General features: G+C 42.9%; 1 protein-coding gene across 3 annotated transcripts in view; it reads left to right on the forward strand.

Annotated features, from left to right (window-relative positions):
• The window catches only part of dnai3 (dynein axonemal intermediate chain 3), a 28,164-nt gene extending 11,064 nt beyond the window's left edge, over positions 1 to 17,100 (forward strand). Inside the window, exons 11-24 of one of the 3 annotated variants that reach the window (XM_024003456.3) lie at positions 141 to 230; positions 970 to 1,062; positions 2,918 to 3,040; positions 6,012 to 6,085; positions 6,247 to 6,400; positions 6,685 to 6,781; positions 6,936 to 6,962; positions 8,231 to 8,355; positions 8,627 to 8,690; positions 11,397 to 11,527; positions 11,717 to 11,921; positions 12,153 to 12,244; positions 12,390 to 12,512; positions 16,011 to 17,100. In XM_024003456.3, the coding sequence (XP_023859224.1) occupies positions 141 to 230; positions 970 to 1,062; positions 2,918 to 3,040; positions 6,012 to 6,085; positions 6,247 to 6,400; positions 6,685 to 6,781; positions 6,936 to 6,962; positions 8,231 to 8,355; positions 8,627 to 8,690; positions 11,397 to 11,527; positions 11,717 to 11,921; positions 12,153 to 12,244; positions 12,390 to 12,512; positions 16,011 to 16,148 (1,536 nt within the window). In that variant the 3' untranslated portion in view covers positions 16,149 to 17,100. The remainder of the gene's footprint in view (positions 1 to 140; positions 231 to 969; positions 1,063 to 2,917; positions 3,041 to 6,011; positions 6,086 to 6,246; positions 6,401 to 6,684; positions 6,782 to 6,935; positions 6,963 to 8,230; positions 8,356 to 8,626; positions 8,691 to 11,396; positions 11,528 to 11,716; positions 11,922 to 12,152; positions 12,245 to 12,389; positions 12,513 to 16,010) is intronic. The other 2 variants (XM_024003457.3, XM_024003458.3) reach the window with 2 other exon arrangements.
• The last annotated feature ends 2,655 nt before the right edge of the window (positions 17,101 to 19,755 follow it).

The following is a 19,755-nucleotide window of genomic DNA, read 5'->3' on the forward strand; positions in this document are numbered from 1 at the left end:
CTGAGTGTATTGAATGACTAGAATAAATAAATACATTCGATGGCAAGGGACCCTAGTACTTGAAAGTCTCTCTCTGCTTTGAAATGTAATGCCTCAGCCCACTGTAACGCTGTGGGTTTCTCTTTTTCTGCTGTTTGCAGTTGCTGTTGGAGTGCCCAGACGACGTCTTCTCCTTTGAGTTCTGTCCTTCCGACCCAAATATTATTGTTGGTGGCTGCATGAACGGCCAGGTTCTGACTCCGTCTCTCTCTCTCTTTCTCTCTTTCTCTCTTTCTCTCTCTCTCGCTCCCTCCATCTCTTTACTGCTAAGTTAACATCTTTCTATTGCCCTCTTTGGTGCTGCTGACCAAATGTTTCTCTCTTGATGTTAATACTCTTCTCAACTACGTTCTCTCTCTCTCTTGTCATCTCAGGTTGTATTATGGAATATGGGATATATCCACCCACGTATTTCCCTCTCTCTCTCCCTTCCCTTTCCCTGGCTCCCTCTCCCTCATCCTCTCTCCCTTTCCCTCTCTCCCTCCTTCTARCCCTCCCTTCCTCCCTACCTATCTACCTACCTCCCTGTCTCTGTTTCAGTGCCCACTAACTGTCAGCACTGTGGATTTTTTCTTATGAGGCTGTATTATATAACCATCTCAGGAGTAGATTTCATTTCCCATGTCCTCCTCCGTCCCAGGCCTCACTGGCCTCACTGGCCTCACTGGCTTCATTTCAAGGGAATCTGATAAAACAGATAAATAGCTGTTTATAGAAGGTGCAGCTTTCTTTTCGTTCTCTCCTTTTCGTTCTCTCCTCTTTGGCCATTATCCTCCATTGTTTTCTCCGTGGTTTTCTTTCATGAAATGTGTCATATTAAACTGAAGCATTATTAATACGTTAAAATGAGAGGGTTTTATGAGAGGAGGTGAAGGTGTAGTTGTTGATCCACCCTGAGTAATACACTTATTTGTGTTGTTGTCATCTCAGGTTGTGTTATGGGATATATCCACCCACGTAGAACAATTACAGGGCACACGCACCAGTGGTGGAAAGAACATAGCAGCAAACACCAACGCTTTAGTAAGTACTAATCAACATTCTGTCCTGATCACACTGACTCAATCCCAATGGCATGCTTCTGCAGATGAGGTCATTGCAAGTCTATGAGGGGTCCCAATTCTGGTTCATAATATTATCTTCAATTTAGATGCCAAGTTCTAGGCTAAGTTTTAAAGTTAAAGCCCTGTGACGCAGTGAGATGATGACACATTGGCTTGCCGGGTTTCTCTTCATCCTCAGCCTTTAATTAAAGGGGAATGCAGCMGTCCTGATGGTCCTTTTCAAGCCAACCCTGGCGATCACAGCAAGCCAGACCTAACCCATATACTTAGTCAGCTTAGCCCCACAAACCTCAACTCTGTCCAGGTCAGACCTAACCAAAGCCTGTTACAAGGGCAACATTACTACAACATTATAGACCATCTCTGACCTAACCTAACCATATACCGTGGCAAAACCAGCCTTAACTAGTAAGCAGAAAACCTGGAACCCCAAAGCTGTTGCCTGCCACATCCATCCCATTTCCAATGGGGTGGGACGATTCCAGTATTGCGATATTCATTAGTATCGTAGCAAGGAAACAAAACATGAAGCGGATTTCACTTCTTTATGAAACAKACATGGAAACAAATATCATTATGTTGTCATCCAGAGTCACATGTATTTATTTTCCAACCTGTAGCACACAATATTTTACAGCAGGTTTTTAAAGAACAAAAGAGTTTGGTCAACTTCATGTTTTCATGTTTGCAGTGGAAAAATATTGRGATACTGTTATCGTCACAGCCCTAATATCCAACCTTCATTAGTCTCTATCTCAGTTTATTCTTTGTTTATTACCTGGTACAATATGATAGCAGCTGCATCCATCTTCCTTCCCTCCATTCACTGTCCCTGTTCACTCCAGAGTCAACATCCAGTATCCAGAGTCAACGACACCAACACACACCACACTCCAGTTGTTGCCTAACCCCTCTATGCCCCTGATAGGTCTTTCATGTCCAATAACACACACACACACACACACACACACACACACACACACACACACACACACACACACACACACACACACACACACACACACACACACACACACACAGCTGACATAACACACATCTGATTACAGCTATGTGTTTTCAGAACAAACAATGGCAGTTCTATCAGCTAAAGATGTCCTTTACTAGCACCTGTTACTGCCTTGTAAACCCCCCGTATGGTTTTAAGGGAACGTGTGTATGTCCTAACCTGCCATATTCACACCTTTTGTAGAGACAGGCTGTGTCCCAAATGGCACCCTATCCCCTACATAGTGCCCTACTTTTGACCAGAGCCCTATTGTCCCCGGTCAAAAGTAGTGCGCTACAGTATATAGGGAAAAGGGTGCCATAACCCAGTAGACATGCACAAACAGTAACATATACAGCACTCTCCAAGCATGCAGCTGTACTGCTAAGTCTACATCTCTTTCCGATCAGCCAGTGATCTCAGTCTTAATGAGAAACAGAGCCAACGACAGCGGTGGCCAAAGTGCAAAGTGAAATCACATGCACTGCTCTAGGTCCTAAACCATTTAGAGCAAAAAAACAAAAATCCTTCTGTATATAATATAAACCACATTCTGGTCTTAATTRCCASTGTTAGCAAAGCAACTAACTGTATATTATTTGAATTCTGTCTTTAGTAGAATAGAAAGGACAATTCTGGGACAATAAAGTATTTCACTCTGTATCCTCCATAGTGCTATTATGGTATGGAACCTGTTGATTGACCTGACAGTGCTTATGCCACCCTGCTGTTTGCTGTTTGCTGTTTGCTGTATTGTGTGACTAAAACCCTGCTTTTTGCTGTAATCCCTGTGTGTTTGTCACCCCAGCAGGGCTTTGAAGACAAGCGGGAGAATGAGACCCCTGTGGTGCGTTACTGTGCTGTCTCAGGCATAGAGAATGGCCACAAAGCACCCATTACAGACATCCAGTGGCTGCCAGGAACCTTTGAGGTACAGAGTTACTGTAGGGGGATGAAGGGAAGAACTGTAGGGGGATGAGAGGAGGAACTGTAGGAGGATGAGGGGAAGAACTGTAGGAGGATGAGGGGAGGAACTGTAGGAGGATGAGGGGAGGAACTGTAGGAGGATGAGGGGAGGAACTGTAGGAGGATGAGGGGAGGAACTGTAGGGGGATGAGGGGAGTTACTTTAGGGGGATGAGGGGAGGAACTGTAGCCCCGACGTCATTACATACCCCAGTTTGGGAATACCTACTGTAGGGGGATGATAGCGGGGTGAGGGTAGGCTGATGCCTTATGAAGAGAGCAATTTGAGGGATACTTTTGAATCATTATGAATTGTTTGTCTTTTGACTAAACTTTAAAGCAGTGATATTCAAACTTTTTCAGTGGGAACCCCAGTTTCTTATCCAGAATTTCTGGGGGACCCCACCCCTCCCCAAATCTAGAAACAMAATGTTAAAGGCCCAGTGCAGTCAAAAATAGATTTTCCTGTGATTTATATATATTTCCACACTGAGGTTGGAATAATATTGTGAAAATTATGATAATGCCCTTTTAGTGGGGTGGCAGGTAGCCTAGTYGTTAGAGCGTTGGACTAGTAACCGAAAGGTTGCAAGATCGAATCCCCGAGCCGACAAGGTAAAAATGTGTCGTTCTGCCCCRGAACAAGGCAGTGTTCCTAGGCTGTCATTGAAAATAAGAATTTGTTCTTAACTGACTTGCCTAGTTAAATAAAGGTAAAATAAATTTWAAAAATAAAGTGTAKGYGCTGTCTGAAAAAAACACCTGAAAGTCCTAGCAAAATTCTTGCTTGAGAAATTGCTCTTTGTAAAGAAGCTACAGTATTTTAGTTTTATTTTTGARCATTTTAATTGAAAACAATTATAGTGAGGTACTTCATTGTTAGTTACCCAGAAATTATTCGATATTCAGATAAAATGGCTGCATTGGACCTTTAAAATCAATACATTTATATTTTTCAATCAACAAAAAAACTTTAATTAATAACATTTTCATCGCTCTTCTCAAATTACCTTTCCCCAAAACTTTTATATATTGGCCCATACAATATTCTGTACCCTTAATTTTTTGTTCAAAATTYTTTCATTTTGGCGACACCACTGCAATTGTCTCAACCCGACTTTGAATACCACTGACTTAAAGMGATAGTTCMGGATTTTGGCAATGACACCCTTTATCTACTTCCCCAGAGTTAGATGAACTTGTGAATATTTCTCTCCATCCAGTATGAAGGAAGTTAGAGGTGGTTGCAAAAATCCTGAACTATCCCTTTAAGATGCTTTATTAGCTAATTATTTGATTGTGATTTCTTACCATGGGAAAATACTAATGTGATTTGTGCTTGTCTATTTGACTTTTCTGTTTCATTCTTGAAAGTTTTGGTCTCAACACACCCGGCTCCCAGCACAAATGTTTTACCCCTTTTTTCACCCCAAATTCATGGTATCCAATTGGTAGTTACAGTCTTGTATCATCACTGCAACTTCCGTARGGACTCGGGAGAGGCGAAGGTCGAGAGCCGTGTGTCCTCCGAAACACAACCCAACCAAGCCGCACTGCTTCTTGACACAATGCCCACTTAACCCGGAAGCCAGCCGCACCAATGTGTCGSCGGAAACACTGTAGTGTCAGCGTGCACTGTGCCTGGCCCGCCACAGGAGTCGCTAGTGCGCAATGGGACAAGGACATCCCTGCCGGCCAAACCCTCCCCTAACCCAGATGACTCTGGGCCAATTGTACGCCGCCCCATGGGTCTCCCYGTCGCGGCCGGCTGCGACAGAGCCTGGACTCAAACCTAGAATCTCTAGTGGCGCAGCTAGCACTGCGATGCATTCCCTTGACCACTGCAGCACTCGGGAGGCCCCACCTTATGAGATCTAAAGTAAATACACTTAACTAAGTACCAACCTACCAGGGTTCAGTGAGAACTACTCAACTGACAGTTTTAAGCCTTCACACCTAATTTACACACTGATATTCAAACACTTACATTAAAAGGGTTAGCTAGGTCCTCTTATCACACTAATGATTTCTGAGTCTAATTTTGYTATGATGACCCTGTTTAATTTACGATCCAATCTGACTTAAAAGCACTTTGACCGTTACACAATACATTTTAGCAGGATCTGAGATAGATGATCAGTGAAAGTAGTCACAGTAGAGAAGGTCTATAGGAATAGCTTTATAGGAGTGGTCAAGGGTGAATGTCACAACAGGCTTTTATACATAATTGCTATGGTCCATCTACGTCAGGAAGCACCATAGAGATCATCTCTATGTCAGGGATCCTGTCAACACAAGCCTCCCTAACAGGTCAGAGCAGGTAATAGTAGGTAACACGTATCTTCAAGTGACTTGTCGTGATGCCTATATAGTGCTGTCTTAGTAATAATATCACTACAAGCCTTTCACACTAGCCTGGGTGCCAGTGTAATATTGAGCATGACAATTCCAGAAGGAGTTGGCAAGAGAGCAGAAACAGACTTGACACCCAGGCTACATTCACATGGTTTTATTAAAGAGGTGGATAGTAATGAAGTTATCCCTTCCTCAATCTCCTTGTATGCTCTGCGTTTGAAGTGAGTGAACATTCATTGGTTATACCATCTAATAAAGTGTGTCTTTTGTCTTATGTCTAAAGAAGCGTGTGGGTGGTGCAACGCTTCGTTACAATCCACGGACAGTCGTTGGTTTAAGTGAAACCATGCAATTATCAAAGTGTCCCCAGGGAGCCAAACCTGGAAAACCATAGAGGGAGGGATAGCATTATGCTAGGACTAAAATACAGCTGCACAATGGTCTATGCTCCCAAGTGCTCCCTTTTATTAGGACAAGGTTTCGACCCTAAATGGGATATCATTACTCACCGTGACAAGGACTGAAAAGCCTACCTGTGGTGTAGTAGATATTCATTCATTTTCTCTCTTTCATTCTGATAAGGTCTCTAGAATGGGGGTACCGATGGAGAACAGGAATGGAATATGTGTTCAGATCGTCACCTGCGCCCCTGATTGGTACAAAGTGACATTAATATTAAATGACTGACTAAATGCAATCGTTTTATTTATTTTTTWAAATATTGAATGAAAAACAATACAATTATAATTTAGATGCCTCTTTGTTGGTGTTTTTGTTTGTTTCTTTTGTTTTCCCTGTGTTTGTCTCTCCCTACCAGTTGTGTGATGTTCTGGGATATTCGTGCTCCGAGGGTACTCCAGACCATGGCCGACCAGCGGAAACAGAAGGTGGAGGAGAAACCCCTGGAGAATCCTCACGGTGTTCCCAACACCTTCAAACACCTCGACCTCACATGGAAACCACTCATCAGGGTACAGCATATATCATACTGTACCATTACTGATTTATAACAGACCCCTTGGTTAATTGGTAACACTCCTGGTATGACCCCAGAGACCAGGGTTCAGTCTCCACTTCAACCCTTTATCTACACTTTAATTTTCCCCTACACTTCTAATCTGTTGGAATTACACACAGAAAATATGAAGGGAGAGTGGTGTTCCTAGTGTTGCRTATTTTTGGAATGTACTGTGTGTTTGACAGTTCTCTAAAGGCATTAGATAGATGTCAAAGCTATCGTCTTGTCATGTGTCAGGTTTCCCTGCCTAAGATTGATACCAGCGGGGAATACAGCCCTTTGAAAATCAGCCTGCGAGACAACACCTGTGACAACCATACAGGTAGCAACGCAGGTGAGTATTTACCTTCCCTCTTCCTCTACCTTTTTTCTCTCTCCTTCTCCTTCAGGCATTGATGCAGGTGAGCATCTCCCTTCCCTCTGTTTATTTCTCTTGCTGTCACTTTCTTTTCCTATTTTCATCCTCCCTTTTTTCTAACCCCTTCAAGCAACACAGATGAGCAGAACACTAAACAGTAAGCCAAAACAACATCTGTCTTCAAATCAAYAATCTTAGGAGATAAAGATATAAGAGACTAGTTACTCTTTGTAATGGACCCGCAGGGCACACACTGTCTGTGGAGTGTGTGATGTGTTTGTCAGTGTGTCTGTACATTGCGTTCGACATGCTTGTGTATGTGTGTGAGTGTGCCACTGTCTCAGATTCTACTTTGGATCAGTGAGRTCCATGATCAGTGGGGCATGTCCGTCTGTCCCTTCACCACCCCCCCTCACCCATCTCACCCCTCTCGCCTCTGGTTTCATACTGTTTTATTAAACGATCGGTCCCAGACCTAGACAAGGCTCTCATAGTCAGGGGGCATTAACCTTGTTGACTGTCAGCTGTTTGCAATATGCTGCTGAGCCCCTGGGGCCAAAAGATGTTACTGTGTCTCGGGTGGTACATCAAGAAGAAAACCTGCCTTTGTCTTGCTGCTTTAAGATCTGCCTTTATACACACAGCTTTCATAATGGTTATGGAATGAATTCATTTTCAYTTACTGAACCTAAAAAGTGCTGAATTTTGGGGCGTTTTTTGGGCATGTCGTGGGCTGTTTCGATATGATCTATGTAATGAATAGGGTCAGCTGTCTTGAGTTAAGGTGGGTAGCGGCTTTGTCTGTTAGAGAATGGAAGGTCAGGTAACTAACATAGAGAGTCTTGATTGGAAGGTGTTACCTGTCCTGTCTTAAAGACTCCTCCCTACGATCCTCCAACCCAATAGGAACACTAGGTTTAGATTGTAGAAGGTGGTGATCTTCGTGTCATCAATGACGCTATGATGATCAATGTCATCAGTCATCACTGGAACGTTTGTTAGTGTAACCCAATTTGATCTTAARCACAGTTATAATGAGTAGCCTACATCTCCTATAACAAATAGTGTGTAGTGATCAGACAGATATACCCTAGAGATAGCTAATATAATATGGCGATAAAGGGCTGTGAACACGCTGTCCAGTCCTGCACTATCACTGCAGACAGTGGGGCTTTTGTCATTGAAATGGCTGCTCCTTACCTTCTCCCTCTCCTGCTGGTGGTGGTCAGATGACTGAGCTGGTACCAAGCCTTACAGAGCCACAGCCCCACGTGCTCTCRGGTCAACTGCCCTGCCTGTTTCACTCACAGAGTAACAGTCATTAAAGAGCTACAAAAGGCTATCTGGAATAAATGCCCTAACTATGATGTTTAACTGCATAACAACACTGCTCACTCTGTGCTTCCCCCTATTAACCCCTGACAGACAGGGCCCACRTGAATGCAGAGAGGTCAGAGGTTGCTCCAGAATACGCCCTGCTCAGAGTGCCTTCAGCCAAACAACTCAAACCGCTGGAGGACATCTGCACCCAGTTATACGCAGGGACCGAGGTAACGTAGCCTTTCTTCTCCATAGCTATTCTATGGATGGATGGATGGAAGGGAGTTCCAAGGGGGAACTATTATCAAGTAACTGAAAAGTACATACTACTAGAGGTGGAATGTGTTTCATTGATGAGTTATGGAGTTAATACTTTTCATGAAGAACTCAATTCAAGTCACAGGTCACTTCATACTGTATGCCAACTGTAAACTATCCATCCTGGGGCTTGGTGGTAAAACTCAGCTACAACTTGTTCTTTCTACCACATTTTGCCCTCAGGACGGAGAGCTTGTGTACACAGACTGGAAGTTGGAGAAGGACAACGACTCTGGACGACTGTTCAGTAAGATCATCATAAATGAGACTTTATCTATAATATCATTTAAACTATACTCTTACAGTTAACACGTCCGTTGGTTCACAGCCAAGGAAAATACATAATCTCCTAAACCTCTAGAGCTCTGAGTAATCMGGGAGATTGGTTGCTTGTTTCATATATCTTAAGTATCATGAATGTAACTGCTCTACAGATTCCATGGAGACTCAAACAATGCCTTCAGGATCTCCTATTCTCCTCCTAATCATAGTTTGTTTAAGCACAAGAGATTTGAGGCAGTCAAGAAACAAAACAAGGCATTTACTGTCTGGGAAATAGATMTAATATCATGGCTGCTAGACTACAATAGTATCACTACTAAAGTATTGAGCCATTCAGCAATTTATGACCAATTACAGGAGATTAAACTTGGTTCCCTCATCTCGTTTTGGCAGGGCACAGGAATGTGATTACTTAATAATAAACTGTGTCTCATGTCACAACAGTGTCAGGGTAGACAAAGGTTATTTGCTTGTACATTAATGGTAAATTGCTCCCTATAAAGCACGTTCCTCATGTTAGTTAATGGTAAGGGGGAAATGGTTCCCAAGGGAAATGACATTATTATACTATAATATGTGCTCCCAGTGGTCAGTAGACTGTTTATTTAGCTTTAACGTTATTACTGTATCCCAATAGGAAGATACTGGTCCTTGGACATGGCACCACTGTTGATTCAAATCTTGATGAAACATTCAGACACAGACACACATACCTACCTCAGACTCATTTTCCATGTGTGTCACGACTTCTGCCGAAGTCGATGCCTCTCCTTGTTCGGGCGGTGTTCGGCGGTCGACGACTTCTAGCCATCGCCAATCCATTTTCCATTTGTTTTGTCTCGTTTTCCCACACACCTGGTTTTKATCTCCCAATTACTGGTCATGTATTTAACCCTCTGTTTCCCCCATGTCTTTGTGTGTGATTGTTTTTAGTTCATGTCGGTACGTTTCCGGTTGGTTTTGTCCGGGTGCTGTTTTCACCCGTGTTTTGTGGCAACCATTATTGTTCGCACATTGGTACTGTTACTTGTGCTATTTTCTTGAGTAAAGTGRGTTGTTCACTCATCTCTGCTCTCCTGCGCCTGACTTCATGCACCAGCTACACCCACCGCCTGACAATGTGGCCCGTCTCCTATGTGGTTGAACTGGGGTAATCCCTCTCTCAATTCAATTTCAATTCAATTTAAGGGCTTCATTAGCATGGGAAACAGATGTTTACATTGCCAAAGCAAGTGAAATAGATAATAAACAAAAGTGAAATAAACAGTAAAAGATTAACAGTAAACATTACACTCACAAAAGTTCCAAAAGAATAAAGACATTTCAAATGTCATATTATGTCTATATACAGTGTTGTAATGATGTGCAAATAGTTAAAGTACAAAAGGGAAAATAAATAAATAAAAATATAGGTTGTATTTACAATGGTGTCTGTTCTTCACTGGTTTTCCTTTTCTTGTGCCAACAGGTATTCTCTTGAGAGCCAGGTCTGCCTTCAGCGGCCTTTCTCAATAGCAAGGCTATGCTCACTGAGTCTGTATATAGTCAAATATTTCCTTAATTTTGGGTCAGTCACAGTGGTCAGGTATTCTGCCACTGTGTACTCTCTGTTTAGGGCCAAATGGCATTCTAGTTTTCTCTTTTTTTTTTGTAAATTCTTTCCAATGTGTCAAGTAATTATCTTTTTGTTTTCTCATGATTTGGTTCTGTCTAATTGTGTTGCTGTCCTGGGGCTCTGTGGGGTCTGTTTGTGTTTGTGAACAGAGCCCCAGGATCAGCATACTTAGGGGCCTCTTCTCCAGGTTCATTTCTCTGTAGGTAATGGCTTTGTTGTGGAAGGTTTGGGAATTGCTTKCTTTTAGGTGGTTGTAGAATTTGTCTCTCTTCTGYATTTTGATAATTAGCGGGTATCGGCCTAATTCTGCTCTGCATGCATTATTTGGTGTTTTACATTATACATGGAGGATATTTTTGCAGAATTCTGCATGCAGTCTCAATTTGGTGTTTGTCCCATTTTGTGAATTCTTGGTTGGTGAGCGMACCCCAGACCTCACAACCATAAAGGGCAATGGGTTCTATAACTAATTCAAGTATTTTTAGACAGATCCTAATTGGTATGTTGAATTTTATGTTCCTTTTGATTGCATAGAAGGCRCTTCTTGCCTTGTCGCTCAGATCGTTCACAGCTTTGTGGACGTTACCTGTGATGCTGATTTTTAGGCTGAGGTATGTATAGTTTTTTGTGAGCTCTAGGGCAATGGTGTCTAGATGGAAGTTGTATTCGTGGTCCTGGCAACTGGACCTTTTTTGGAACACCATTATTTTTGTCTAACTGAGATATACTGTCAGGGCCCAGGTCTGGCAGAATCTGTGCAGAAGATCTAGGTGCTGCTGTAGGCCCTCATTGGTTGGGGACAGAAGAACCAGATCATCAGCAAACAGTAGACATTTGACTTCAGATTCTAGTAGGGTGAGGCCGGGTGCTGCAGATTGTTCTAGTGCCCTCGCCAATTCGTTGATATYTATGTTGAAGAGGGTGGGCTTAAGCTGCTCCCCCGTGTCACCGCCCGGCCCTGTTGAAAGYAATGTATGTGTTTTTTGCCAATTTTAACTGCACACTCTCTCTCTCTGTCTCTCTCTCTGTTTCTGTCTACTTCTCTCRGTTTTTCAGGTGCCAAGCCCTCTCYTCGGTTTATAATCCATGATGGGCAGGTGAACACTGTTCGTCGGTCTCCCTTCTTTAAAGACATCATTCTGACCGTGGGAGGATGGACCTTTGCCATCTGGAAGGAGGGCGTCATGGTAACAACAATAACAACATTTGGTCAAACACAGACTKATTAAGATAATTTGGTATCACTTAACTTAAACCCTGCAGGTATAATGCATTCTAACTTGTTGTAAGTATATATGAGCCTTTATAAGGTTATATGATAAGGCTTATAAAATGTTTTTAAGCATTTGAACTTGTTGTGATCTACGACCTTTCAGAACGGCCCCATCATCCAGTCATCGTGTTCTCAGAAGAAGTGCACTGTGGGATACTGGTCCCAGTCACGTCCAGCTGTGCTCTTCATCGGTAAGGAGGATGGGAACATCGATGTGTGGGACCTTCTGGAGAAGACCCATGAGCCCTCCCAGACCCAGAACATCACTGCCACCCAGATCACATGCATCAAACCCTGGATCGTCTCCTGTGAGTCGCCGCTGATCTTGGTGCTGCCAGCATGGTCCCAGATCTGTTTGTGCTGTCTTGCCAACTCTTATGGTCATTGTGGCAGTAGGATTGACAAGACAGCACAAACAGATCTGGAACCAGGCTATGTTGCTAATGCTGCTGCTGCTGCTGGATCCCTGCATTTATTTATTGTTGGATTCAGAAAGTTCTGTATTAATCTGATTCACTTTTTGTTTGTTGTACAAACAGCAAAGCAGCATCTCCTGGCTGTGTCTGATTACCTGGGCACTCTGCATATTCTGGAGATCCCATGGACACTTCGCAGCCCCTCCAGCAATGAGGTTTGTACTGGAGGTGGCCTCTAGGACAACAGGATGGATTCAATTTTACCATCTGTGTTTTTTTATCTCCAATGCGTTTGATATAACTCTACCATCCTCCGTCTGCGTGCATGTGTGTGTGGTGTGTGTGTGTGTGTGTGTGTAGAAGCTGAGCATGAGTAAGTACTTTGAGAAGGAGGTGGACAGGCTGGTGTACTTTGAGAAGAGGAGGGAGATGAGAGCCAAGGAGAAGAAAGACTCCGAGGCAGAGGAGCTGAGAAAGAAGATGGTGAGATGCAGTATATAGAGATGATTATTAACTGATGGAAAACATTATCTGTGTATAATGTCACATGGTCAGAACAGATTCAAACTGGTTCTAAAGTTTTGCCATTTTTAGCTCATACGTTTAAAGCCAGAGCATCGAATATTGCCTGCTTAAAGTTGGGCTGTCTGCACATAAAAAAAAATATATATATATATTTTCCCAAAATCATTTAAGACAGCCATGACATAACAGATTGCTAACAGATTGCTTGATGCATAATGTGTGTGTACTCCTGAGTACCTGTTTCTAAGTTATTCTCAACGTCTTGAGCCAGAAGGTGACAATCAGCTACATACTGTAAGTCTTGCAAACGGATTTAATTGACCCAAAGTTACAGTTGAAGTCGGTTGGAGTCATTAAAACTTGTTTTTCAACCACTTCTTGTTAACAAACTATCGTTTTGGCAAGTCGGTTAGGACATCTACTTTGTGCATGACACAAGTAATTTTTCCAACAATTGTTTACAGACAGATTATTTCACTTATAATTCACTGTATCAGTGAAGTTTACATACACTAAGAAGTTTACATACACTAAGTTGTCTGTGCCTTTAAACTGCTTGGAAAATTACAGAACATGATGTCATGGCTTTAGAAACTTCTGATAGGCTAATTGACATAATTTGAGTCAATCGGAGGTGTATCTGTGGATGTATTACAAGGCCTACCTTCAAACTCAGTGCCTCTTTGCTTGACATCATGGGAAAATCAAAATAAATCAGCCAAGACCTCAGAAAAAAAATTGTAGACCTCCACAAGTCTAGTTCATTCTTGGGAGCAATTTCCAAACAACTGAAGGTACCACGTTCATCTGTACAAACAATAGTACGCAAGTATAAACACCATGGGACCACGCAGCCGTCATACCGCTCAGGAAAGAGACGCGTTCTGTCTCCTAGAGATGAACGTACTTTGGTGCGAAAGTGCAAATCAATCCCAGAACAACAGCAAAGGACCTTGTGAAGATGCTGGAGGAAACAGGTACAAAAGTATCTATATCCACAGTAAAACGAGTCCTATATCGGCATAACCTGAAAGGCCGCTCAGCAAGGAAGAAGCCACTGCTCCAAAACCGCCATAAGAAAGCCAGACTACAGTTTGCAACTGCACATGGGGACAAAGATCGTACTTTTTGTCATCTGGTCTGATGAAACAAAAATTGAACTGTTTGGCCATAATGACCATCATTATGTTTGGAGGAAAAAGGGGAAGGCTTGCAAGCCGAAGAACACCATCCCAACCGTGAAGCACAGGGGTTGCAGCATCATGTTGTGGGGGTGCTTTGCTGCAGGAGGGAATGGTGCACTTCACAAAATAGATGGCATCATGAGGATGGAAAATGATGTGAATATACTGAAGCAACATCTCAAGACATCAGTCAGGAAGTTGAAGCTTGGTCGCAAATGGGTCTTCCAAATGGATCAATTTTGCCACAACTTCCAAAGTTGTAGCAAAATTGCTTAAGGACAACAAAGTCAACGTATTGGCCATCACAAAGCCCTGACCTCAACCCTATAGAAAATTTGTGTGCAGAACTGAAAAAGCGTGTGCGAGCAAGGCCTACAAACCTGACTCAGTTACACCAGCTCTGTCAGGAGGAATGGGCCAAAATTCATCCAACTTATTGTGGGAAGCTTGTGGAAGGCTACCTGAAACGTTTGACACAAGTTAAACAATTTAAAGGAAAGCTACACTCAATTAGTATTTTGTATGTAAACTTCTGACCCACTGGGAATGTGATGAAAGAAATAAAAGCTGAAATAAATCACTCTCTACTATTATTCTGACATTTCACATTCTTAAAATAAAGTGGTGATCCTAACTGACCTAGGACAGGGAATTTTTACTAGGATTAAATGTCAGGAATTGTGAAATGTATTTGGCTAAGGTGTATGTAAACTTCCAACTTCAACTGTAGATGAGCTCAGTCCAATTCTGCAAAGTCAAGTGTGTGAGAGGAGCGGGAATCTGTTCACTCTCATGACTAATTCATAGCTTGGTATTTGATTCTTAGCAGCAGAGAGCAGGAGAGGTGTACAGTCTGTAATATTCACATCCACTCCATAATGGTCTATCAGAGGGAGATGTCTGGACAGCGGTTATCAAACCTTTCAGGCCAAGGAAAGCATTCCTTGCCAAACTAGTTAACTGGTTTATCAAACATTTCAGGCTAAGGAAAGCACTCCTTGCAAAACTAGCTAACTGGTTTCACATAACCATTAGACCCATTATCTGATGCTTGAGTGGGCAACTTATGGCTGTGATTTCAACCAAGGTTACTGGGAAAAATACGTATACTTCCCCTTGTGTCCCCCTGAAAGAACACCTTGCCAGTTTGGTTCTAGTTGTTGTAGTTGCTGTTGTTGAGCAAACTTTGAGTTTGTTTAATTCACCTTTAATTCACTCAGTCTTTAAATGCTCTCATTCTCATTAAACAGTATTTAGTCTGTAACCATTTAAGATCATTCTAAATCATCAGATTTAAATTATCTTTGCCACCCACCATGGAATGTCTACTCCCAATCTAAACTATACACCATCTACATATAAGGGAAAATTACAGTGATTATGATTGAAACACGGTTTTATATCTTTGTGCAACAATGATAGCGCATTTGTCCCAGAGCTCATGTATATTTATTCTGTCTTTCTTCCCAAACAGACAGAACAAAATTACTGTTATGGGACAAATTAAAGTTTAGAATAAATCCCCTAACCCGCTGGCTTATGTCAAGATGATCGAAGACTATCTTAAGGCTAGTGAATACATTTATTTTCAAGTAAACAACCAACATTCAATTCAGACATGTCTCCCAACCTATTATTTTGCACTCATTTGGAGAGAAACACACAAATTAAATTCCATCCAGACCAAATACTTTTACGAGTAGGCTACAAAGAKGCAGACCTCAAGAATTTAAAACCAAACACGGTGATTACTGTTTTCAGAAATGTGTGTGTGTTTAGATTTTCTCCCGTCTGGCCCTGATAAGACAGAAATTCAAAATGGCCATTATATATAAAAAAAACATTCACTTTGTTATCCTCTCACTTTCTCACACCACATGCTGAATTTTTGTACTTGCTAGTCCTGGCCTGTTGCTAGGGAGACCACAAACTCTGATGTTTTGAATGAGGTTAGGTTTAACCATAGAAGGATATTATGAAAGACAATACAATGGGTTGGTTGACCTTCTTTATATAACTGATCTTTGCATTTCCCTGACAAGGTAGAGTAATTACTGATCACAGAGATAGTAATCTGATAGAGTTCTACATTTTCTCTATGATGGAAAACTATCAACAGCTGGGAATCTGTCTCTGTGAGGTTGTTGTGAGAGGTCTCACAATTGGTCTGAAGGGTTGAAATAAATTGAACAACATATGATTTTGGTTGTTATTAATTTCTCTTTTCCAAGATGAACCAAAAGCATGTTTCCTTGGTCTGTCCCCCTCCCAGGAACCCATCATACCAGAGAAGCAGGTGGAGCAGATCTTGGAGGAGGCCATGAAGGAGTATGAGGACTACCTGTCCTTGGAGACAGTCATCCTGAAGGAAATGGGGCTGCTGCCAGACACAAACAAGGTTGACATCTGACATCTTAACCCTAATCCACTGTTCAGTCTGACACCTGATATCACACCTTGTGTGACCAGCAGGGTTGCGGTCAATTCCATTTCAGTTTACTTCTTGGAATTGACCCCAACCCTGGTGTCCAGTGTTCAGGCTGATGTCTGATGCTCCCTGAAACCAGTGGCCTACCACACAACTCATTTAACACAGTACTACAAAGTGTCTATTCAATTGAAAATGGAATTGTTACACTTTTTATTTTCTATGTACAGTATTAAAAGCTGGATTTGGTTTTAGTAAATTGTTCAGAACTGTATGCCTCTTGTTTTGCTTGTGGGTACATGTAGTGAATGGAGAGATTCCTCAGAGTTAATGAGTGAGTTTTTCACAKACACAAGTCAGCTGTTTTTTGTTATGATATTTGTGTTTCTTTATGTAATATGTATTTGTTGTTCTGTATGTGTGTCTATAGMTTTGTTCAATGTTGTGTTAAGTGTATGTGTCACGTCCGTCGTTAAATGAAGACCAAGGTGCAGCGTGGTAGGCGTACATTTTCTTGTTCCATGTTCCACCAAAAAACAATAAACAACTCAACGAACGTAAAGCTAGGAGTGCAACACCTGCAACACAAAAAGACAAGATCCCACAACAGAAGGTGGGAGAAAGGGCTGCCTAAGTATGATCCCCAATCAGAGACAACGATAGACAGCTGCCTCTGATTGGGAACCATACTCGGCCAACAAAGAAATATAAACATAGATTTCCCACCCTAGTCACACCCTGACCTACCAAATAGGGGGAAAAAAGGATCTCTAAGGTCAGGGCGTGACCMTATGTAAGTTGTTTTGTCTGAAACATTGTTCTCCCTGCTGCTGTTGGACCAGGTCTCTCGTGAAAAATAAATTTAATCTCAATGAGAAAAACCTGTATAAATAAGTGTTAAATAAAATAAAAAATATATAAACATATATACATATTTGTCTGCGTGAACTCTGGTTACTGTGTAATGCCTGCCATCCTCCCTGGTTCATCATTGGTTCCCCAGAGCCCCTGATAATGAAATACATTGTGAGTACCCAAGGATTTGAACTCGGCAGGAAATCATTTCACAGGTCTTTGGTTTCATGGTTCTGCTCTCATATGAAGTATTGATTACTCCATGTCCGCCTGATATTGATTAAACAGTATTGATCCACACTGCAGCAGCAGCACTCAGCAGATACTCTCAGCACTACGGTAGAGATTATAATTAGCATGTCCATTGTACTGTTACTAATCGCCATGAAAGGATATATAGCCGCTCTACTCGTGATCKTTACGGCAAGGTTATTTTGAGAGTAGCTTGAATTATTTTGACAATTTACCTCAACAGTTGAATTTCAAACATCGCACATTCCAGATAACAATTGTTTCAAAAATATTTGGAACTACCAGAGTTCACCCTCTGCAGAGGCTGGGTTTGAGATTGACAGTGATGAGTTAAGGGTTGAATAGAGTGAATTTGGTCTGGGTTGTTATGGGGGCACCTAGGCTTGCTCTTCCCTGGGGGAGTCTGAAAGGAGAGGGACAGGGTCCATTAGAGGTCGAGAGTGGGTAAACAGCTCCATAGTCACCAGTGACAGCCGGTGGTGGTTACCATGAAAGAGATTGGTGGAGGGTAGGGAGAGAGGATAAGAGGGAGGGATGAGGGGAGGGAGGATAGTGCATAATGCAGAGGCAGCTGCCTGTTGCCAGGTTGTCACGCCGTGGGTCAGATGCCAACGTAAGAGAAATACACAGAGTATGAGAGAAAACATGGAGAACACCAAGGGAAAACGTGGAGAGAGAGGGATGAATGAGCGGTACTGGTTAAGAGGAGAAGAAAGTATGAGATATATAGAGATAAAGAATGAGAGGTGAAGTAGAAAAGTAAGAGAGAGAGAGGGTAGTGGGTTAGCGTCAGTGGGGAAGTCTGAATGCGAGTGTGAAAGGGTGCGAGAGAGCGAGACCGAGCGATAGAGAGGGAGAGAAAGAAGAGAGCACACACTGGGCCTCTGAGCGGAAATGAGATGCTGCAGTGTCGGACAGATTAAACGCCACACGGGTGACTTCACTCTCTCCATGACTCACTCACATGGACCTGTCAGAGAGAGGAGGGGTGAGAGGCATAGGGGGGTATGAGGGGGGACAGAGGCAGGCGTCCATATGGCCCCCAGGAACCAAGGGCAGGGTGACAAAGGACCCCCCATCTCCCTTCCCCTCTGTCCCCTCCTCCTTAACGCTCTCTGGGACCTGATCTGACTGGAACACCCCTCTTGCCCCCTGGAGCCACTTGTTCACTCCACACTCCCAGGCTGGCTATGGAATGTGCTCAAACATGTCATCTCTGTGATTTATAAGACAGTTATAATCAATTATAATGCAGTTATAACACTATCACAAAATAGTTCTGAAGCCCGTGAGGGCATATTTGACTACGCATAATATAAAAGCATAAATGGGTTGGTGATTGTAGTCTTAGAAAGTATGCACTGTTAAAGCGCAAACCCTCTCTACAGTCACACAGAAAATATGGGGCGGCAGGTAGCCTAGAGTGTTGGGCCAGTAATGCTGGTTCGAATCCCTGAACCGACTAGGTGAAAAATCTGCCGATGCCCCCTTGAGCAAGGCATTTAACCCTAATTGCTCCTGTAAGTTGTGCTGGATAAGAGTGTCTGCTTATTGACTCAAATGTAAATGTAATGCTGCTGTAGGCTTTTATCAAGACGGTCTCACAGATCAGCAAACGGCAACTCCAGAACTCCACCACTACCCCTTTAGGAGGAGGCTATTCATGTTGTCAGATCTTCGTCAGTTGATTTCTTCATCTAAGAGATTTCCCAAACATAAAAAGAGGAGATCTTTAGCTGTGGGACGTCTGACTACGGCGGGATGCCTAGTGTAGCCTGGGCTGGAATGGGCTGCATTCCTATTTTATCACTGCTAGCCACTGCTTGAGATTTATCCTCCAAATCCTGGGAAACAATGGAAGCAGGTGCTGGGCAGGAGGCCTGTAAATCTGGCCTGTATAATTAAGCCATTGGCTGGGCATTGTGCTGGCCTGGCCCTAGCTGCTAGCTGCTCAGTGGGGGTGTGTGGGGGTGCGAGGGAAGGGTTAGGGGGTGGGGGTGGGGTGCACAGGGAGGTCTAAATCTCTCTGTGAGGGGGCACTCCACACATTTCACACATGTTCATCTGAGCTCTTAGGCACAGCTGCAGGGGCTAAAGAGTGTTTTCTGGAGCTCACACACATGACACAAACACTCTCCCGCCCGCACGCACACACAAACACACACCCGCGTTTATCTTCACACACACATACACTCACGTAATGCGTTTATCTGCTTGGAGTGGATGCAAACACTAAAACGGCAGCGTGAGATGTCACATGACATGAAGGCAAATATGAGCATATGACTGCAGAGTCAGAAGGAGGCCGCTGTGCTGCTCTGGGAAGGAGGACAGCAGGAGGTAACATAATGCCAGTGTTGCTATGGACATGTTATCCTCGAGAGATTCTAATTTCTCACACTGCTACAGGGACTGTATGATATCAAGTGCTATGGTTGGATTCAAGAGGCCTAATCTTGGTTAGGATTATACTGGGCGGTGG

The sequence above is a fragment of the Salvelinus sp. IW2-2015 genome, linkage group LG16 (genome assembly GCF_002910315.2).
Source record: "Salvelinus sp. IW2-2015 linkage group LG16, ASM291031v2, whole genome shotgun sequence".
Lineage (NCBI taxonomy): Eukaryota > Metazoa > Chordata > Actinopteri > Salmoniformes > Salmonidae > Salvelinus > Salvelinus sp. IW2-2015.